Source organism: Bos javanicus, chromosome 5, assembly GCF_032452875.1.
Source record: "Bos javanicus breed banteng chromosome 5, ARS-OSU_banteng_1.0, whole genome shotgun sequence".
In the NCBI taxonomy this organism is placed as follows: Eukaryota; Metazoa; Chordata; class Mammalia; order Artiodactyla; family Bovidae; genus Bos; species Bos javanicus.
This window is the reverse complement of record NC_083872.1, coordinates 5,333,483-5,354,031: the sequence shown is the minus strand read 5'-3', so window position 1 is coordinate 5,354,031 and position 20,549 is coordinate 5,333,483. Positions and strand designations below refer to the sequence as shown.

The 20,549-nt window shown below is 40.3% G+C and overlaps 2 protein-coding genes across 3 annotated transcripts in view; one reads left to right on the top strand and one right to left on the bottom strand.

The window, feature by feature from the left end:
* The window catches only part of GLIPR1L1 (GLIPR1 like 1), a 42,287-nt gene extending 36,883 nt beyond the window's left edge, over window positions 1-5,404 (bottom strand). Inside the window, exon 1 of the mRNA XM_061415545.1 lies at window positions 5,137-5,404. Coding sequence (XP_061271529.1) covers window positions 5,137-5,313 — 177 coding nt within the window. The 5' untranslated portion in view covers window positions 5,314-5,404. The remainder of the gene's footprint in view (window positions 1-5,136) is intronic.
* Window positions 5,405-11,561: 6,157 nt separating this feature from the next.
* The window catches only part of CAPS2 (calcyphosine 2), a 49,492-nt gene continuing 40,504 nt past the window's right edge, over window positions 11,562-20,549 (top strand). For both annotated transcript variants that reach the window (XM_061415542.1, XM_061415541.1), the window contains exon 1: window positions 11,562-16,000. The gene's annotated coding sequence lies outside the window, so the exon portion shown is untranslated. The remainder of the gene's footprint in view (window positions 16,001-20,549) is intronic.

Below are 20,549 nucleotides of genomic sequence, written 5' to 3'. Positions count from 1 at the left end.
CCTTAAAAAAATGGAAATAGAACTGCCATATGACCCAGCAATCCCACTGCTGGGTATACACACTGAGCAAACCAGAGTTGAAAGAGGCACGTGTACCCCAATGTTCATCACAGCACTGTTTACAATAGCCAGGACATGAAAGCAACCTAGATGTCCATCAGCAGAAGAATGGATAAGAAAGCTGTGGTACATACACACAATGGAATACTACTCAACCATTAAAAAGAATGCACTTGAAGCAGTTCTAATGAGGTGGATGAAACTGGAGCCTAGTATACAGAATGAAGTAAGTCAGAAAGAAAAACCCCAATACAGTATACTAACGCATATATATAGAATTTAGAAAGATGGTAATGATGACCCTATATGCAAGGTATCAAAAGAGACACAGATGTAAGGAACAGTCTTTCAGGCTTTGTGGGAGAAGGCATGGCTGGGATGATTTGAGAGAATAGCATTGAAAAGTGTATATTATCTTATGTGAAACAGATCGCCAGCCCAGGTTCGATGCATGAGACAAGGTGCTCAGGGCTGTTGCACTGGGATGACCCTGAGGGATGGGATGGGGAGGGCGATGGGAGTGGGGTTCAGGATGGGGAACAAATTTACACCCATGGCTGATTCCTGTCAATGTATGGCAAAAACCACTACAATATTGTAAACTAATTTGCCTTCAACTAAAATAAATAAATTAAAAAAATAGAAAACTGACTTTTTCCAGTCCTGTGGCCACTGCTGAGTTTTTCAAATTTGCTAGCATATTGAGTGCAGCACTTTCACAGCATCATCTTTTAGGATTTGAAATAGGTCAACTGGAATTCCATCACCTCCGCTAGCTTTGTTCATAGTGATGCTTCCTAAGGCCCATGTGACTTCATATTCCAGGATGTCTGGCTTAGGTGAGTGATCACACCATTGTGATTATCTGTGTTGTGAAGATCTTTTTCATATAGTTCTATGTATTGCCATCTCTTCTTAATATCTTAATATCACTTGGCATAACGTCCTGCAGATTCTTCCATGCTGTCACAATTGGCATGATTTTCTTCTTAGTTTTTTTTAAGGCTGAATAATATTCCATTCTTTGTGTATATAGGCTTCGCTAATAGCTCAGTTGGGAAAGAACCTGCCTGCAATGCAGGAGACCTTGGTTTGATTCCTGGGTTGGGAAGATCTGCTGGAGAAGGGATAGGCTACCCACTCCAGCATTCTTAGGCTTCCTGGTGCCTCAGCTGGTAAAAAATACACCAGAAATGCGGATTTTTCTTTATCCAGTCGTTTGTTGATGAACTCTTTGTTGTGTCCATCTCTTTGTGACCCCATGAACTGCAACATGCCAGGCTTCTCTGTCCTTCACCATCTCCCAGAGCTTGCTCAACTCACGTCCACTGAGTCACGAATGCCATCCAACCATCTTGCATCACGTGGCCAAAGTGTTGGAGCTTCAGCTTTAGCATCAGCCCTTCCAATGAATATTCAGGACTGATTTCCTTTAAGATTGACTGGTTTAATCTCCTTTCTGTCAAGGAGACTCTCAAGAGTCTTCTCCAGAATCACAGTTCAAAAGCATCAATTCTTTGGCTCTCAGTCTTCTTTATGGTCCAACTCTCACATCCATACATGACTACTGGAAAAACCATAGCTTTGAATAGACTGACCTTTGTCAGCAAAGTAACGTTTCTGCTTTTTAATGTGCTGTGTAGATTTGTCATAGCTTTTCTTCCAAGGAGCTGCTGCTGCTGCTAAGTCACTTCACTTGTGTCTGACTCTGTGTGACCCCATAGACGGCAGCTCACTAGGCTCCTCTGTCCCTGGGATTCTCCAGGCAAGAATACTGGAGTGGGTTGCCATTTCCTTCTCCAATGCATGAAAGTGAAAAGTGAAAGTATAGTCGCTCAGTCGTGCAGGACTCTTAGTGACCCCATGGACTGCAGCCCACCAGGCTCCTCTGTCCATGGCTGCAGTCACCATCTGCAGTGATATTGGAGCCCAGAAAAATAAAGTCTGTCACTGTTTTCATTGTTTCCCCATGTATTTGCCATGAAGTGATGGGACTGGATGCCATGATCTTAGTTTTCTGAATGTTGAGCTTTAAGCCAACTTTTTCACTCTCTTCTTTCACTTTCATCAAGAGGCTCTTGGGTTGTTTCTATATCTTGGGTTGTTTCTATATCTTGGTTATTGTGAATCAATGAATATGGACATGCAGCTATCTCTTCAAGATCGTGACTTTTTTTTTTTTTTCGATTTTTTGGGGAAAGAAACCCAGAAGTTGGATTTTGGACCATATGGTAGTTTTATTTTTAATTTCTTGAGGAACCTCCATACTTATCTCCATAGCTGCAGCACAATTTTAAATTCCCATGAACAGGGTACTGTGATTCAAATTGTTTTACAACCTCACCAAAACATACCATAAAATTTATTTGTGTTATTATTAATTATCAGCATAACAAATGTTTGTAGGTAAGAAGAACAACAATCTGAATATAAAAGCCATTAATTCAACAAAAAATAGGGATGAAAAGATAGCAAAAGGATGCTAAATCTATTTATAATAGCAAGAGCATCAGTAGATATCCTCTTATTCTTCATACTAGTAAAGCAATTATCAGATGAATGACTTTGGGAGCTCTTGTTCTAATGCCTGTCAGTGAGCTAACTGAGTTTGGGGGAACCCCTTTGCCCAGAGAGACAGGCTGAATCCTAATTCATTTTCTCTACAACCTGTGTAAGTATGAAATTAAACGTTTGTTTCACTAAGCCACTGAGATTTCAGGGTTTATTTTGTACCAAAGCCCAGCCTAACCTCTTATAAAACTTACTGCTGGAAGTGGGGTGCAGCCATTATAGAAATCCAAATTCATACCACTTGAGACCTAGGTAGGAGGGATCCCTGCTCTTGGTCCAAACTTAATAGGACATTGCATATTACACACACACACACACACACACACACACACACACACACTTTTCCTCATTTTAACCATAGCACAGGTTTAATGTGACCCACAACACTGAATATCTGCCTCTTTTGCCACATGTTTTAAAGCAAAAGGCTTCTGTATCTGAATGGTAAAAGGCTTGTGAATATTGTTGCTGATGACACTAGAGACAGACACCACTTCAGAGTCCAAGAAAGAGTTGAACCATGGAAGTGCTTAGGTTAAAAGATTAACTTGTCAAATCTTTCATTTCAGCATGAAAGCAGTAAATCCATGAATAATATAATATTGCTTGGAAGTACTACTGAAGATCTGTTTCATCACTTCTCCATATTCCCTGATTTCAGTTATAAAGGAGATATTTTGCAATGGTAACAAATTTCTATTACTGTTGAGTAGGGATGTGTGTAGTTCTTTTTGTCACCTAAGTGAAGAATGACATCAGTTCTTCACATTGGCCATTAGATGGGCATAAGCACCAGAATGGTAAATAATCTTGTATTTATAAAAATATTTAAGAAGACAATTAAATTTCCAAAAACATTAAAAAATATTTAAAATACTTAAAATTGAAGACCATTTATTATAACTTTAACCCAAACCCTACATATTATATCTATAAAATTATAATTTTAATAGAAAGTTTTGATGATTTCAGAAGAAATGAAAATTTACTTAATAACATCAATGAAAATGAGCAAAATTATTCTGACCAAATCCAAATCTGAGCAGATTAGATGAAATCTCTGAAACCACATATTCTTTACTAAATGAAAATTTAACTACTGAGCCACCAATGACATGTGGGCTTCCGTTTTTATACTTCTTCTAGGTCACAAATGTTAGTGGTGAGTTTGCCTGAACTATGTTGGCAACTACAGTTAGTTGGCAAGCAGTGAGACTATTAATGGCAGGGGAATGATGGCAATCCATGTGATTCAGAAACAAAATATCTGAAAAAAATGTGATCTATTATTCAGGAGGCAGATCATAAGTTGAAGCTAACGCTGAGGTCAGTAAACTGAACATTGATAGTATTTGGCGGTTGTTCTGTGGACTCAACAAGTTATCATAAAACACTGGCAAGTTTGGAAGAAGAAAGAGAGAGTCAGGAAATGTGGGGCTTTTGAGGAATGGAAAAGAAACTGCTTCTATATAGTATATGTAATAAGATTTTAAAAAGACTTTGAGAGACCAATTCTGTAAAACTTTCATATGATTAAAAAGCCTCAGGGCAAAAAGCAGTCTATGACTCCCAGGAAATCCTCTTAAGTTTTTAAAAATTGCCTTAGCAAATGGAACAGGTTCAGACTGTAGCAATTTCCCCAAAATTCATGTTTCAAGGATACTGCCATTAAGATGAAAAATAAAAGCACCAGGGTGAGAAACCAAAGAAAGATTCAAAAACTTCTCCAAGCTGCACTTTAAGCATGAGTATTGGTACTTGGAACTGACTGCAGGCATAAGGCCAAAAGACCTTCAGAGTTCTGGAGACAGATGTATTCCCAAAGATATTGTGAACCTGTTATGAAAAAGCAAACGAATGCAAGATATCTTAAATGACACTCAGACCTTACTGTGGGCAGAAAGCAGTCTGAGAAGGCTATATAGCCCTCAAAAGAGCAGAATTCCCAAAGTCCACTTCAGATTGGTTCAAGGAGAATGATGGATAAGGAAGGATATTTTCAAAGAAGATAGAGACCACAGAAAACAATGGGCAAGGGAACTCCTACCACCTCTAATCAAATAACTTTTCTGGCTTCCTGTATAGCAGATCTTCTAACACCTGCTCTAAAGATTTCAGAATTGCTCTGAACCAGTGTTTGCTGTGTGGTTCCCACTTGTTCGTTTTCTGAATGGATAAATGTTAGCTATAGTCTGGTCTATGTGTTATCATTGCATACTGTTTATGTGCGGGACAGACAGTCACTAGGCCAAGAGTATCCACAACGATCCACCACCCGCCTTGGCCCCACCAAACCTGCGTAAAAGGGAACTAAGTCTAGGCAAGCGACAGCTTCAAGTTTCCTTTCTCATGCACCTTGGAAGAGACAGCTCGGTCAAGGTGTAATTTTTAGATGCATGCTGAAAGTTCCAGATTGAGTTCATACAAATGAGTCCATGAAACTCATTGCCCAGATACCTTAGGATGAACCAGAGAACAAAGATCCTAGCCTAGGTTCTTCCTCACCATGTATTTCATGTCGGCTGCTGGGGGCGAGACGTTGGTCCGCGCTTCATTGTGCAATCTGAGGCACTCCTCTATAAACCTATCATTCGTGATGGAGGGAGCTTTGGGTGGCGATTTACTGGCTACCAGACAGAGACCTAAGGTCCACAAATAGCTCAGTTTCTTCCTGAGAATCATGGTGCGACTCAGAAAACGCTCTGCTTCGCAGACTCGTAACGGCTCAGTCTCGCCGACTTTCCCAGCCCCTGGCTTCCTGCCTCTTCCGCCGGCTCTGACTTCCGGCGAGGGCTTGAGACCGGTGTGCGCATGCGCGCAATAGGGGACTCCACGCAGAGGGGCGCGACAGACGGCCAGTTCGCCTGTACAGAAAGTCCTAGGCTGCAGGATAAAGCCTTGAGTCGCTTTGTGGTGCAGTTTTACCCATTCAAGCACCCATTCAAGGTGCTTTCTGGGGATCCAATCCGGAATCACTGCAGAGGGGGCCTGGATTGTAAACCAGATTGCAACACGCAGGCAACACATCTATGGAAAGGGGCAACGTGTATAGGATGCCGACAGTGGACCGGGCCTGTGCAAGCAAGGCCCTGTAGAGTGGTCGATTCACAGATTCAGCGTCGGGTATGGCTTTAAAAAAGTTCATTGTTTGGAATAAACTTCAGCATTTTATTGTGCGTTTCCTTAGAGACTGGCAACAAAACTCGAATAGGCATTTTAAATACTTGATGACATACAGATACTAATTACCATGTCCAACACTTAATTATTTAATAATTTGCTTCTGTTTTCTCAGCTGAAGAGACTGACTGCCTCAAACGATGAACATAAACATGTGGAACAGTGGACAAAATCGTTCCTTTTTTATACGTAAATGTGGAACAGAGCTACCGTTTAGAGGCTAGCAAACTTAAGTTAAAGGACTGCTTTGGTTGGGATGCTGAAGACTAGGACAGAATACAACTGATTGCTTATTTTATCTACGTTGTAATACGAATCAACTTCATTTGGCATAATGTTTTAAATCCATTATATGTCATACTGTTATTCAATAAGAAACCAGCATTTTATACCGTGGCCTTAGATGATATTTAACAGTATTTCTGTGTTTCAAAAAAGTGTCTTTATTTGATTATTTGAGGTTGTTTATAATGCCATTTAATTCAAGTGAACACATATATTTACATTTACTGATATTGTAGTCAGTTGACTTTGCCACTGAAAGAAAAAAATTGATACAACTAGTTATTTGTTAAAATAGAAAGCAGAAAATTAAATTATAAAATAGGGGGAAAGAAAGGATTCTAATGGAAATTTAACAGAGCAATAGGGCAATAGGTGGGTTTTTAAGCTTTTTTTTTTTTTTGGTTATTGATTACATTACATTTGTGGTCAGAGAATATGAACTATGTGATATAAAGCCTTTGCTGTTGGAACACAGATGAAAAAATAGATAAAGAGAATAAAGAGTCAAGAAGTATCCGCATATACGTCCCAGAACTTGTGTATAACAGAGGTGGCATTTCTGATGAGTTTCGTGATAAGGACTTAAAAAATTTCTCATATAATTACTCATCCCAGGTGGTGCCTGTGGTAAAGAAACTGCCTGCCAATGCAGGAGACATAAGAGACACAGGTTCAATCCCTGGGTCAGGAAGATCCCCTGGAGGAGGAAATGGTAACCTACTCCAGTGTTCTTGCCTGGAGAATTCCATGGACAGAGGAGCCTGGTAGGCTACAGTCTATAGGATCCATAGGGTCGCAAAGAGTTGGATATGACTGAAGCGACTTGTTATGCAGTGTGTATATTGAAAAATATAAGACTTAATCTCTTCCTTACACAAAAACAAATTCCATATTAAGCCTTAAATGTGAGAAAAACCTCTACAGAAAATAAGAGAGTATTTCTGAATATTTCTAGAATCTTATATCATGCCTCTGTGTATATTTATCTTCATATTCAAACACTTAAATAATATTCTTAACACAGCATCCAGAGTGATTCTGTTAAATGTAAATCAGATTATGTCACCCCACTGCTCAAAACCTTCCACTTTATGACTCCCGTGGCACTCAAAGCAAAATCCCAAGTCCTTACATTAACCATCAAGATCCTGAACAATGCACCCCAACTCTGATCTCATCTCCTACTTCTCTCCCCTTCGCTGTCTCTATTTCACACAGTTTGGCTCCTTTGTTGTTTCTGGAAAAAGCTAAGATGCTCCTGTACCGGGGCATTTGCTCTTGTTTCTTTTGCCTAAATTCTTTCCCCAGAAAGTTACATGACTCGTTTATAACCTCTATTAAATATTTGCTCAAAGAAAGTGAAAGTGAAGTCGCTCAGTTATGTCCGACACTTTACGACTCCTTGGGCTATAGCCTACCAGGCTTCTCAGTCCATGGAATTTTCCAGGCAAGAGTACTGGAGTGGGTTGCCATTTCCTTCTCCAGGGGATCTTCCCAACCCAGGGATTGAACCCAGGTCTCCCACATTGCAGGCAGATGCTTTATCATCTGAGCCACCAGGGAAGCCCCAAAGTATATCTTATCGAAATATACTTTAGAAGGTAGTTTTGCATGACCCATTCTATACCTATCACTTCCTATTGGTCTTTTTTTCTGCTTTATATTTCTTCATAATCCATATCCTCACATTTTATGATGTAATTTATTTATGAATATATTATTATCATCAGTTCAGTTACTCAGTGTCCGATTCTTTGCAACCCCGTGGACTGCAGCATGCCAGGCTTCCCTGTCCATCACCAACTCCCAGATGATGTCATCCAACCATCTCATCCTCTGTCCTCCCCTTCTCTGCCTGGCTTCAATCTTTCCCAGCATCAGGGTATTTTCCAGAGTCAGTTTTTCACATCAGGTGGCCAAAGTATTATTATCATGAAAGTGAAAGTGAAGTCGCTCAGTCGTGTCCGACTCTTTGCGACCCCGTGGACTGTAGCCCACCAGGTTCCTCTGTCCATGAGATTCTCCAGGCAAGAATACTGGGTTGCCGTTTCCTTCTCCAATTATTATCATATTCCCCCTCAATTGAATGGGTAGGGATTGCTTGTTATTATTTTGTAACTACTGTATGCCCAGCATTTCAACAGAGGAGTTCAATATTTCATGAGAATATTAATAAATGAATCCTTTAAGACTTAAATTAAATATTAGCTACTTTTATGAAGTCCTCTAGTTAGAAGGAATCTCCTGTTATTAAAACAGGTAAGCTTCCTGTATCTTATTACTTTATTTCTCTTTTCCCCTCTGCATTAGTCAGAGTTGTCCAGAAAAAACAGAACCAATAGGACAACCTCTCTTTACACATACACATACACACAGAGATTTTAAAGAACTTCTCTTTACACACACACATACACACAGAGATTTTAAAGAACTGGCTTACACAATTATTGGGGCTGGCAAGACCCAAATCTGTAGGGCAAGCAGACACGCTTAAGATTCAGTAAGAGTTGATGTTGCAGTCTTCAGTCTGCTAGAAACTCAGGCTGAATTTTCATACTGAGCTCTGGAGGCAAAATCCAATCATATTTGGGAAACTAGGTGTTTGCTTTTAAGGCCTTCAACAGGTTGGATGAGGCCCATCCATACCATGAAGAGTAATCTACTGTACTCAGAGTCTATTAAATGTTAATCACATCTAAATGCTATCCTCATGAAACATCTATATTCATGTTTGACCAAACAACTGGTCACCACTGTCTAGCCAGGCTGACACATAAAATCAACCATCATACTTTCTTATTCTTCTAAACACTTCATGTGCCTATCTTATTACTTTATTCTTCTTTCTTCCTCACATACTGGATTCAATCAATTTACAAATCCTGTTGGCTCTACGTTTAAAATAATCCAGAAAAAAAAAAAGCTCAATATTCAGAAAATGAAAAAATAAAAAAAAATCCAAACACTTCTTCCCATGCTATGGACACCCAACACCTTGGTTAGAACCACAATCATCTCTTACTGGAATAAAGGTAGCAGTATCCTTTTTCTCGGCATCTGTGTATTCATTCTTGCTTCATCAAAATTTATTTTCCATAGAAAAGCCAAATTACTCCTTTTAAAACATAAGTAACTAAGTAAGTGTTAGTCGCTCAGTCGTGTCCAACTCTGTGACCCCATGGACTGTACAGGCTTCTCTGTCCATGAGATTCTCCAGGCAAGAATACGGGAGTGGGTTGCCATTCCCTTCTCCAGTCATCTGTTGATGGACTCATTGTTGTGTCCTTCTCTTTGTGACCTTGGACTGCAGCATACTAAGCTTCTCCATCCTTTACCATCTCCTAGAGCTTGCTCAACTCATGCCCATTGAGTCAGGAATGCCATCCAACTATCTTGCATCATGTGGCCAAAGTGTTGGAGCTTCAGCTTTAGCATCAGCCCTTCCAATGAATATTCAGGACTGATTTCCTGTAGGATTGACTGGTTTAATCTCCTTGCTGTCAAGAAGACTCTCAAGAGTCTTCTCCAGAACCACAGTTCAAAAGCATCAGTTCTTTGGCTCTCAGTCTTCTTTATGGCCCAACTCTCACATCCATACATGACTACTGGAAAAACCATTGCTTTGTCAGACCCCTTAGACTCTAGCCTACCAGGCTCCTCAGTCCATGGAATTTTCCAGGCAAGAGTACTGGAGCGGGTTGCCATTCCCTTCTCCAGGGTATCTCCCCAACCTAGGGATTGAACCTGGGTCTCCTGAATTGCAGGCAGATTCTTTACTGTCTGAGCCACCAGGGAATCCCAAACATAAGCACCCTCTTTTCAAAACCCTCTAATGACTTCCTGTCACACAAATCAAATTCAAAATCTAGATATGATCCACAAGGCTATGCTGAATCTAACCATGGCTGTTCTCCAGCCCCCAACCTCCATTCTCCCCTGGCTCACTCTGCTTCAGCTCCATCCATCAGCTTGAAAGGATGCCCTCTCCTCATGCCTTTTGCACTGACTGTTCCCTTTGCCCGAGAATTCCCCTCAGTGAAACCATACTTGATCATACAGCATCTCCTACTCTTAATGTCTATCTCATTGACCTCTTATATTTTTCTTCACTGTATTAGTTGTTATCTGACATTATTTATTTATTTTTGTTGCATCTATGAGATTGTAACCCTCACTAAAAGAGTGGCTTTTTTCTTCACTGCTATATACATAAATATGTATATGTATATATATATATATAGCACCTAGAATAGGTACTGAATCCTTATGCCCTCAGTAAATATTGTTTAATGAATTAATGAAGAAATGATCACTCTTTAGCTTACTAAACATGTTGTATATAATTGTAAGCTTCTTTAGAAACCATATCTTATTTGTCAAACACATACTAGGGGCTGTAAATACTTTAGACTCAATAAATAATTTAAAAGGCAATCCTGGATAGACATATATACACTACTTTTTCTAACATTGGGTATATATATTTGCAGATTGTAGTTCAATGGATGCTTTCTGAGTTTCAAATACATTCTATTTTGGATCTGCAAACTATTGAGGTTAACATGTGACTAATTTTATTTTGTGTAAAAAGAAATTAATTGGCAGTAATAACGAAAGAGCTTTTGTAATGAATTGTTTTGAAAACTGGCAAAAAGTACAATTTATATGATCAACCCATCATCCAAAGTTCTTGCTTCTATACTAGATGTTTTCTGTGTCAGAAATACTAAAGTAGTTTAGGTGTACTAAACCGAAGTGTTCAGAGCCAGAAAGAGACATCTTAATGTTATTTTGCTGAATATCTGTTTGTGGAATAGGCAGTTAGGGACCAGAAGTTTTGGTCTTTGATAATGTTTTGAAAGTTTTTTGTTCTTTTTTTTTCCCCCCAGTTTATTTTTGTTTTTCTTTTTCTATGGGGGTAATAGGTGGATGAATTTTTATAGATCGGGAAGAAACAGGAGTGATTACCTTATACCTATTGATTTCACTCATTTCATGCTTTAAAAATGCATTTGTATTTTCTCTTACAAAATGATTCTAACTTGCAAAGTTAGACACATACATTTGGAGGGGAGCAAATTTTGAAAAGATAGCAGATTAGAAAAACAACTCCATTTTATGGGAAGAACTGGATTAAGTTTAAAAAGATTTTAGTTCTGATTTGGGTATCTGACACTTGGAAGTTTAACTCAGGAGAGTTACAGCATGTTAGAGTAGATTGAAATCTTAGACATATCTCAAACCAGATCTGTCGTTTTACCGATGAGGAGCCGATGCTTAAAGACATTGTGTGCAGAGCAAAGAATAAAAAGAAAGCTTCCTGATTCCTAGGCTTTCATCAGTATTTTATTAGTATCTTTGTCTCTCTCTTATACTGCAGTCTTGTCTTTTTAAATAATTGCAAGCTCCTGGAAAGCAGACATTCCAGAATACGCTTAAATTTCTTTCCTTCTCAAAACATCAACCGGGGAGCTGAACCCTCGGTCTGTGCCCTATAAAATATGTTAAACAGAATTCACTTTAAAGAATTGCAGAAACCGCCGCCGGGCCGACTTTGGCCCTCTTCCGGCGCAGTACAAGAGCAAAGAAGTGCGTCCGCGCAGCTCTCTGCCAAGGCTAGAAACGCGCCGGAACTGGTCTCCTAGGATGCCTGGACGCAGAACAGCTCTGCGGCTTTTCCGCGAGTCCCACTAGGGGTCCGGAGCTCCTGTGGCACATGCCAGGCAGAGGAAGCAAGGGCAGAAACAGCTGGGGGCCGGTAGGTGGGGCCAGCGGAGCCGGGGCCTTGGCCAAAGATCTATCTCCTTGTTCCCGGAAGTGAGAGGGGTCCCGGCCCGGCGCGCGCCTGTTGTCAAGGCAACCTACAGACGCGGGTCTGAGTTGGCCAGAGCCTTTGCTGAGAGCTGTCTCTTTTGTGGCTCCTCCCCTCTGAAACGGCCTCAAGGGAGTTCTCTCGGTGGAATTGCTTCAGTTTATACCTTTTCCAGCTCTCCCATCTTGGACTTACTCTTTCCCTGGATTGGTTGCGTCATGTCAGGTTGGTTGCCGCTTGAGTCCTGCCCTAGTCCATGAATCTCAGGTAGGAAGAGGGTGCTAGTACATTGCAGGTGCTCTTAAGTATAATCTCAGCTTTCTGGGGAGTGATGTGAAGACAGTTACTCTGCAGTGTTTGAAATTAGGAATGATCCTAGGTTCCATCAGACACCTGGATCTTTATCCCCTGGGCTCCGAGGTGGACTTGATCCTCACCTGCGTGGAGTTTAAATATGAAATTGTATTTACACATCTCTTTTCCTCTCTCCTTGCTTATGGACTGGATTTGATCAATTTATCCTTTGCTTTTCACTATGTTCTGATTTGATATAAGCAGCCTTATAGCCCCTAATACCAAAAGAGAAGTGATGATAATTGGAGCTGGACAAAATCGTCTTTAAAAATGAGGGAAGTGGGGGGGGGTGGTGAGTTCAGTTCGTTCTGGTAGCACAAAAGCTAACATGCAAAGACATGGTTCTATTAGTTAACAACCCATCATTCATTACATGCTAGAAATAACATCTCATGACTTGGCAGCTGTTTGGGTGGAGACAGAAGCCATCAGACCTTGCTCTTCTCTCCTCTTGCTACCCTATCCCCAGCATACCCCAACTACATATTCAGCGCTTAGGGCAAAGACAGCCCTTGGTATGCAATCCAGGATTTAGCTCCAAGCCACTTGTTTGAAATGCTGATTCTTTTACCACCAAGTTTAGGTTTCTGGGCTTCCCTGGTGGCTCAGATGGTACAGCCTCTGCCTGCAATGCTGGAGACCGGGGTTCAATCCCGGGTCTGGAAGATCCCCTGTAGAAGGAAATGGCAACCCACTCCAGTACTCTTGCCTGAAGCCTGAAAAATTCCACGGACTGAGGAGCCTGGTACATTACAGTCCATGGGGTCACAAAGAGTTGGACACGAATGAACCACTTCACTTCACTTTAGGTTTCTGGTTTTCCTTAGTCTGTGCAGCTAATTCCCATCCCCTTCCCTATTGCTTGCATCGGAAATGGTGTTGAAGTGAAATTCAGGTCTGAAACCTGTGTGACTTCAAACTCTGCAATAACTAGCGAATAATTTGGCAAAGTAAAATTCATTTTTCTGGGTCTGATAGTCAGAAGATTGAGCTGTTTTATCAATGCTGCTGCTGCTGCTCTAAGTTGCTTCAGTCGTGTGCGACTCTGTGCGACTCCATAGACGGCAGCCCACCAGGCTCCCCCGTCCCTGGGATTCTCCAGGCAAGAACACTGGAGTGGGTTGCCATTTCCTTCTCCAATGCATGAAAGTGAAAGTGAAAGTGAAGTCGCTCAGTCGTGTGCAACTCTTAGCTACCCTATGGACTGCAGCCCTCCAGGCTCCTCCATCCATGGGATTTTACAGCTAGTAATTGTTATTCTGAAATAACACATATCTGAATTGACTGAATTCACTTTAACAAATATTTAAGCTCCTACTATTTTCCTGTTAAGTGCTGAGCTGTAGGGTGAGGAAAACCAGTAGTAATCTTTGCCTTTTTGAGGATTATAGTTAGAGTGGTGAAGAATCATAGCTACTCTTCTTTATGCTTAATACACTTTGAACACCTTATCTAATTTTTTGAAGACAGAATTTGTAGAGGGGCATTATGATCATGTCATAATTAAGTGCAGAGGTGTGAAACTAAGGATATGTTTCAAATGTATTCAGGTATTTGATTATGCATTAGTTTATTTATTGACTTTAGTAAGCATCTGCTATATTAAAGGCATCAGATACTAACCTTCGTGGTCTTGATTGTTTATTTGGGAGATAAAAAAGAGCTAATTACAGTGAAGAATGATGACCGTCATGCCTGGGAAAAGGAACAAGGAGACCATGGGCATTTAGGGTATAAATTTTGTTGTTTTTATTATTTTCACGTACAGCACGGTGACTTAAAGTGGCCTATAGTGATATAATGTTGTGCTGTGCTTCAGTCGTGTCCAGCTCTTTGCAACCCTATGGACTGTAGCCTGCCAGGCTCCTCTGTCCGTGCGTTTCTCCTGACAAGCATACTGGAGTAGGTTGCCAGGGAATCTTCCCCATCTAGGAATAGAACCTGTGTCTCTTGTGTCTCCTTCATTGGCAGGAGTGTTCTTTACCACGAGTGCCACGTGGGAAGCTGGACAATAATGTTACTAAGGTGTAAAGAATGTGAGGCTGATGTATGGAGTTAGTCAGGTAGCTGATTGTTTAGCATCTCTGTTTCAACTCAGTTTGATGGTCCCTATCATCCTGGCAAATACAATAGCGCTTGCAAAGTGACTGAAAGTGCTGAGTCTTCTTTGCTGCTCAGGCTTTTCTCTGGTTCTGGTGAGTGGGGGCTGCTGTCTGGTTGAGGTGCACAGGCTTCTGTCTGTGGCAGCTTCTCTTTTGTGGAACATGGGCTCTAAGGCATCTGGCTTCAACAGCTGTGGCAGGTGGGCTCAGTAGTTGTGGCTCCTGTGCCCTAGAGCATAGGCTCAATATTTGTGGTGCATGGGCTTCATTGCTCCATGGCATTTGGGATCTTCCTGGATCAGGAATCGAACCTGAGTCTCCTGCATTGGCAGGCAGACTCTTCACCACTGAGTCACCAGAGGAGCCACAAAGTTTCTTCCTTCTGAAAGCTATCTCTGAAAAGAAAGCCATTTGCTAGTGCTGTCAGGGTGTTCTCAAATCTAATGATCTGGGATGCTTTCAGAATAAGTCTGCTGTTGATTGGTAAATCTTCCTGACTTTGCTCATGCAGTAGAACCCCAGGCTTAGGGCAAGGGAGTTTTTGGAGAGAGGGCTATGGAAATGGGTGTCAACGGGGAAGATCAACAGCCAAGAGTCGGACGTGACTCAGCAACTAAACAACAACAACAACAGCAACATGAATAGAAGAGAGTTTTATTTGAGTCAAAACTGAGGACTATAGTAGGTGGGGCTTCTTGGGTGGTGCTAGTGGTAAAGAACCTACGCGCCAATGCAGGAGACCTAAGAGGCATGGGTTCAGTCCCTGGGCCAGGAAGATTCCCTGGAGGAGAGCATGGCAACCCACTCCAATTTCTTATCTGGAGAATCCCATGGACAGAGCAGCCTGGCCGGCTATAGTCCATAGGGTCACACACAGTCAAACACGACTGAAGTGACTAGCATGCACGCAGGAGGACTATAGCCTGGAAAACATCCTCTCAGATAGCTCTGAGGAAATGCTCTGGAGCAGATGGGTTTTCAACACAGTTTTATATCTTGTCATAACAAAGAACATCATAACAGGAGTACATTTACATTCCTTCAAGGTTTCAAAAAGTCATCTACACAGTGAGTATCACCTGGAATGGGAGCTTAATTGTTGAAAGTACAAGTCAACGCTGCTTAAAATCTTAGCTCCTATCTGACCTGCACATCCATCTTCAGATCTTTCTTCCTTTTATAAGGTGATTAATTGGGTCCCCTGGATAATTCAGGATAATCTCCATATTTTGAAATCCTAACTTAATCATATCTGGAAAGCTTTTCACCGTTTAAGGTAACATACTCACAGAGTCTGATGATTAGGACATGAATGTCTTCAGGGGGGCCATTGCTCAGACTAATATTTACCCCATAAATGTTGTCCCACATAATGTAGTTGCCTCACAGAAAGTTGATTTTGGTGAAAGACGGAAAAGTGATTAACCACCTGACTTCTTTCCATGTAATATTATTATGCAATTTGTATGACTTATTTAAAATTAGAATAAGAATTATAATTTTATATTGTTTTACCTTTTTCAAAGTATACTGCTTGGTAAAGACATGAACTTGAATGGATTTGTAGGTTAAAGGTGTTGCTGCTTCTCCTATAACTCAAACTCAGCCATTCTCTGGAAGAAAGAAGCTACTACAAGTATGTATGCTATGTAATTTTCCTCTTGTAGGAAGATTCATTAAATAGTTTTCTGACTCCTTACTTCGTGTTTTTATGATAATTCATCCCCCCAAATATTTAGAATTAATACTTAGATTTGAATAACAGAAAAAATTGAAGATAATCATTACTTGAAAATTGATCATTACTTGAATGTTTTATTTTTAATTAAGCTTAATATCAATGTTTTCTTATTATTATTTAAGAATTGTCTATGTATGTCTGCATACATATACAATATAAAAATTAAAAAAGGAGAAAGAAGAAGAAAATAATCAATATATATTTTGTGTTAGGTAGGTAGGAAAAGAATCTGGGCTTCTATTGTTAGGACTTTCACTCTTTTCAACCTTCATAATATCACTACTGTATATTATTGATTAGGTGTAAGTGTAAAGCTACTTTGTCCCTGTAATCACCACAGAATTGAGCAAACATAAAATTTAGTTTAGAAATACATAACATTGATATATATTTCCTTGCTATTCTTACTGTTTCAAATATTGAATGCCTACTTACTGTTTATCAGCAAACACAATAAATGTTTCAGCAGTTTACTTTATTCTTCAACAAACCTTTGAGTTAGGTATTATTATTAACCAACCCTTCTGTATTTTTATCTATCTATTTACTTGGGAAAAGGAAGGATTTATTACTTGCAGCAAGTAAGGAGAAGAGTAGGGACCTTTTCCCAAAGCAGAGTCTCCCTGAACTGCAAAACTGGGGAAGTTTTAAGCTCAGGGTCCATGCATGTTCATGATGGGGCTTGAGCAGAGGAGAATTAAGCATAGACTCAAAGGTTGACCGAGTCCAGGCGTTACTTGACTAAAGTCAGAAGGGTCAACAGCATCATTCCATCCTCCACCTCGGTGGGGGCCTTAGTTCCAAATAAACCTGATTAGTTTAACATTCCTCTTTGAGATGTTTCAGGGTTCCTTCCAAGCATCCAGAGTTAATTGGAGGCTGGTGTCAGGACTCACTAAAGCTCAGGTTCTTTATTTCTGGTTGCAGAAAGAGTTTAGGGAGAGACAGAGTGATAGGTAAGAACTTGATTTATTTAGAGGTACGCATTCCATAGAGAGAATGTGGTCCATCCCCACAGGTAAGGGTGGCCCAGGGAGAAGCACATTCCACAGAGTGTGGATCATCTCCCAAGGGGACAGGCCTCACCTGCTTTCAAATATGGAAGAGCTGAGGCTCCTAGAGATTAAGTGACTCATCAGGATTTTGAACTCAGTTCTGACTTCAGTATCTGAGCTCCTTCCTTTGTGTTCAGCCATGTCCCTTATATACATGAGTGACAGCTTTGGGGTTTTTATGGTTCACAATATTATGAGTTAAATCTGAACTATTTGATAATTTTAATCAAAGCAGCCCTTCTTGGGAGAGGCTATACAGGTGTAAGTTCAGAGAATATGTGGCAAATCTCTGTACATTTTATGCAGTTTTGCTGTGAACCTAGAACTCCTCTAAAAAAATAAAATGCATTAAAAACGAATTGGATAAAAAAAAATGTTGGTTACAAAAATATCCAACTTTTAAAATAAAAATATTTTTGGCTTTATGGGCTGCACAGTGTCTCCATTTTGCAGTTTTTTTTGAGAAAACATAGGCAATTTGTAAATAAATGAACGTGGCTGTGTGCCAATGAAACTTTAGCATAAAAACAAAGCTGAGTCTAGATTGCTGATCTCTGGCCTAGGGATCTGCAAACTATAATTTATCTTTATTCTGGATTGGCTAGCACAATTTTATTGTAACTAGACAGGAAAGATAACTGCCATTCTGAAATATTTATCCCTACACAAGAGAAGACACTATACATGGACATCACCAGATGGTCAACATTGAAATCAGGTTGATTATATTCTTTGCAGCCAAAGATGGAGGAGCTCTATACAGTCAACAAAAACAAGACCAGGAGCTGACTGTGGCTCAGATCATGAACTCCTTATTGGCAAATTCAGACTTAAATTGAAGAAAGTAGGGAAAACCACTAGACCATTCAGGTATGACCTAAATCAAATCCCTTATGATTATACAGTGGAAGTGAGAAATAGATTTAAGGGACTAGATCTGATAGATAGAGTGCCTGATGAACTATGGAATGAGGTTCGTGACACTGTACAGGAGACAGGGATCAAGACCATCCCCATGGAAAAGAAATGCAAAAAAGCAAAATGGCTGTCTGGGGAGGACTTACAAATAGCTGTGAAAAGAAGAGAAGCAAAAAGCAAAGGAGGAAAGGAAAGATATAAGCATCTGAATGCAGAGTTCCAAAGAATAACAAGAAGAGATAAGAAAGCCTTCTTCAGCGATCAATGCAAAGAAATAGAGGAAAACAACAGAATGGGAAAGACTAGAGATCTCTTCAAGAAAATTAGAGATACCAAGGGAACATTTCACACAAAGATGGGCTCAATAAAGGACAGAAATGGTATGGACCTAACAGAAGCAGAAGATATTAAGAAGAGATGGCAAGAATACACAGAAGAACTGTACAAAAAAGGTCTTCACAACCCAGATAATCACGATGGTGTGATCACTCACCTAGAGCCAGACATCCTGGAATGTGAAGTCAAGTGGTCCTTAGAAAGCATCACTACGAACAAAGCTAGGAGAGGTGATGGAATTCCAGTTGAGCTATTTCAAATCCTGAAAGATGATGCTGTGAAAGTGCTGCACTCAATATGCCAGCACATTTGGAAAACTCAGCAGTGGCCACAGGACTGGAAAAGGTCAGTTTTCATTCCAATCCCAAAGAAAGGCAATGCCAAAGAACGCTCAAACTACCACACAACTGCACTCATCTCACACACTAGTAAAGTAATGCTCAAAATTCTCCAAGCCAGGCTTCAGCAATATGTGAACCATGAACTTCCTGATGTTCAAGCTGGTTTTAGAAAAGGCAGAGGAACCAGAGATCAAATTGCCAACATCCGCTGGATCATGGAAAAAGCAAGAGAATTCCAGAAATACATCTATTTCTGCTTTATTGACTATACCAAATCCTTTGACTGTGTGGATCACAATAAACTGTGGAAAATTCTGAAAGAGATGGGGATACCAGACCATCTGATCTGCCTCTTGAGAAATTTGTATGCAGGTCAGGAAGCAACGGTTCGAACTGGATATGGAACAACAAACTGGTTCCAAATAGGAAAAGGAGTTCGTCAAGGCTGTATATTGTCACCCTGTTTATTTAACTTATATGCAGAGTACATCATGAGAAACGCTGGACTGGAAGAAGCACAAGCTGGAATCAAGATTGCCAGGAGAAATATCAATAACCTCAGATATGCAGATGACACCACCCTTATGGCAGAAAGTGAAGAGAAACTCAAAAGCCTCTTGATGAAAGTGAAAGAGGAGAGTGAAAAAGTTGGCTTAAAGCTCAACATTCAGAAAACGAAGATCATGGCATCCAGTCCCATCACTTCATGGGAAATAGACGGGGAAACAGTGGAAACTGTGTCAGACTTTATTTTTCTGGGCTCCAAAATCACTGCAGATGGTGACTGCAGCCATGAAATTAAAAGACGCTTACTCCTTGGAAGGAAAGTTATGACCAACCTAGATAGCATATTCAAAAGCAGAGACATTACTTTGCCAACAAAGGTCCGTCTAGTCAAGGCTATGGTTTTTCCTGTGGTCATGTATGGATGTGAGAGTTGGACTGTGAAGGCTGAGCACCAAAGAACTGATGCTTTTGAACTGTGGTATTGGAGAAGACTCTTGAGAGTCCCTTGGACTGCAAGGAGATGCAACCAGTCCATTCTGAAGGAGATCAGCCCTGGGTGTTCTTTGGAAGGAATGATGCTAAAGCTGAAACTCCAGTCCTTTGGCCACCTCATGCGAAGAGTTGACTCATTGGAAAAGACTCTGATGCTGGGAGGGATTGGGGGCAGGAGGAGAAGGGGACGACAGAGGATGAGATGGCTAGATGGCATCACTGACTTGATGGACGTGAGTCTGAGTGAACTCTGGGAGCTGGTGATGGAGAGGGAGGCTTGGCGTGCTGTGATTCATGAGGTCGCAAAGAGTCAGACAAGACTGAGTGACTGAACTGAACTGAACTGAACTGATGGCCTCATTATTAGATAGATTTTAATATGTCTGTTAAAACATTTTCTTGGGAATAATAATGATAATGATGACAATGAAAACTACAGCTATATTCTATTTAGATCCTCTGTCCACAGAGAACCCCATGGACAGAGGAGTCTGGCAGGCTACAGTCCATGGTGTCACAAAGGGGCAGAGTCAACTGATCAACAAACACTCACTTTTCAGTCTTTCATATATATGAAATTATATTTTAAATTTATTATTAAATAGAATCAATATATTATATTCATTTGTTTTTATTTTATTATTATATATTAAATATATATATATATATATATATATATATATATATACATCCATTTAGATGATCATCTTGTGACTTTACATTCCTACATTTTAACTATTTATTGGGACAGTACTTAATACAATGCCATATTAAAGTTGATACTGAGCTGAATTT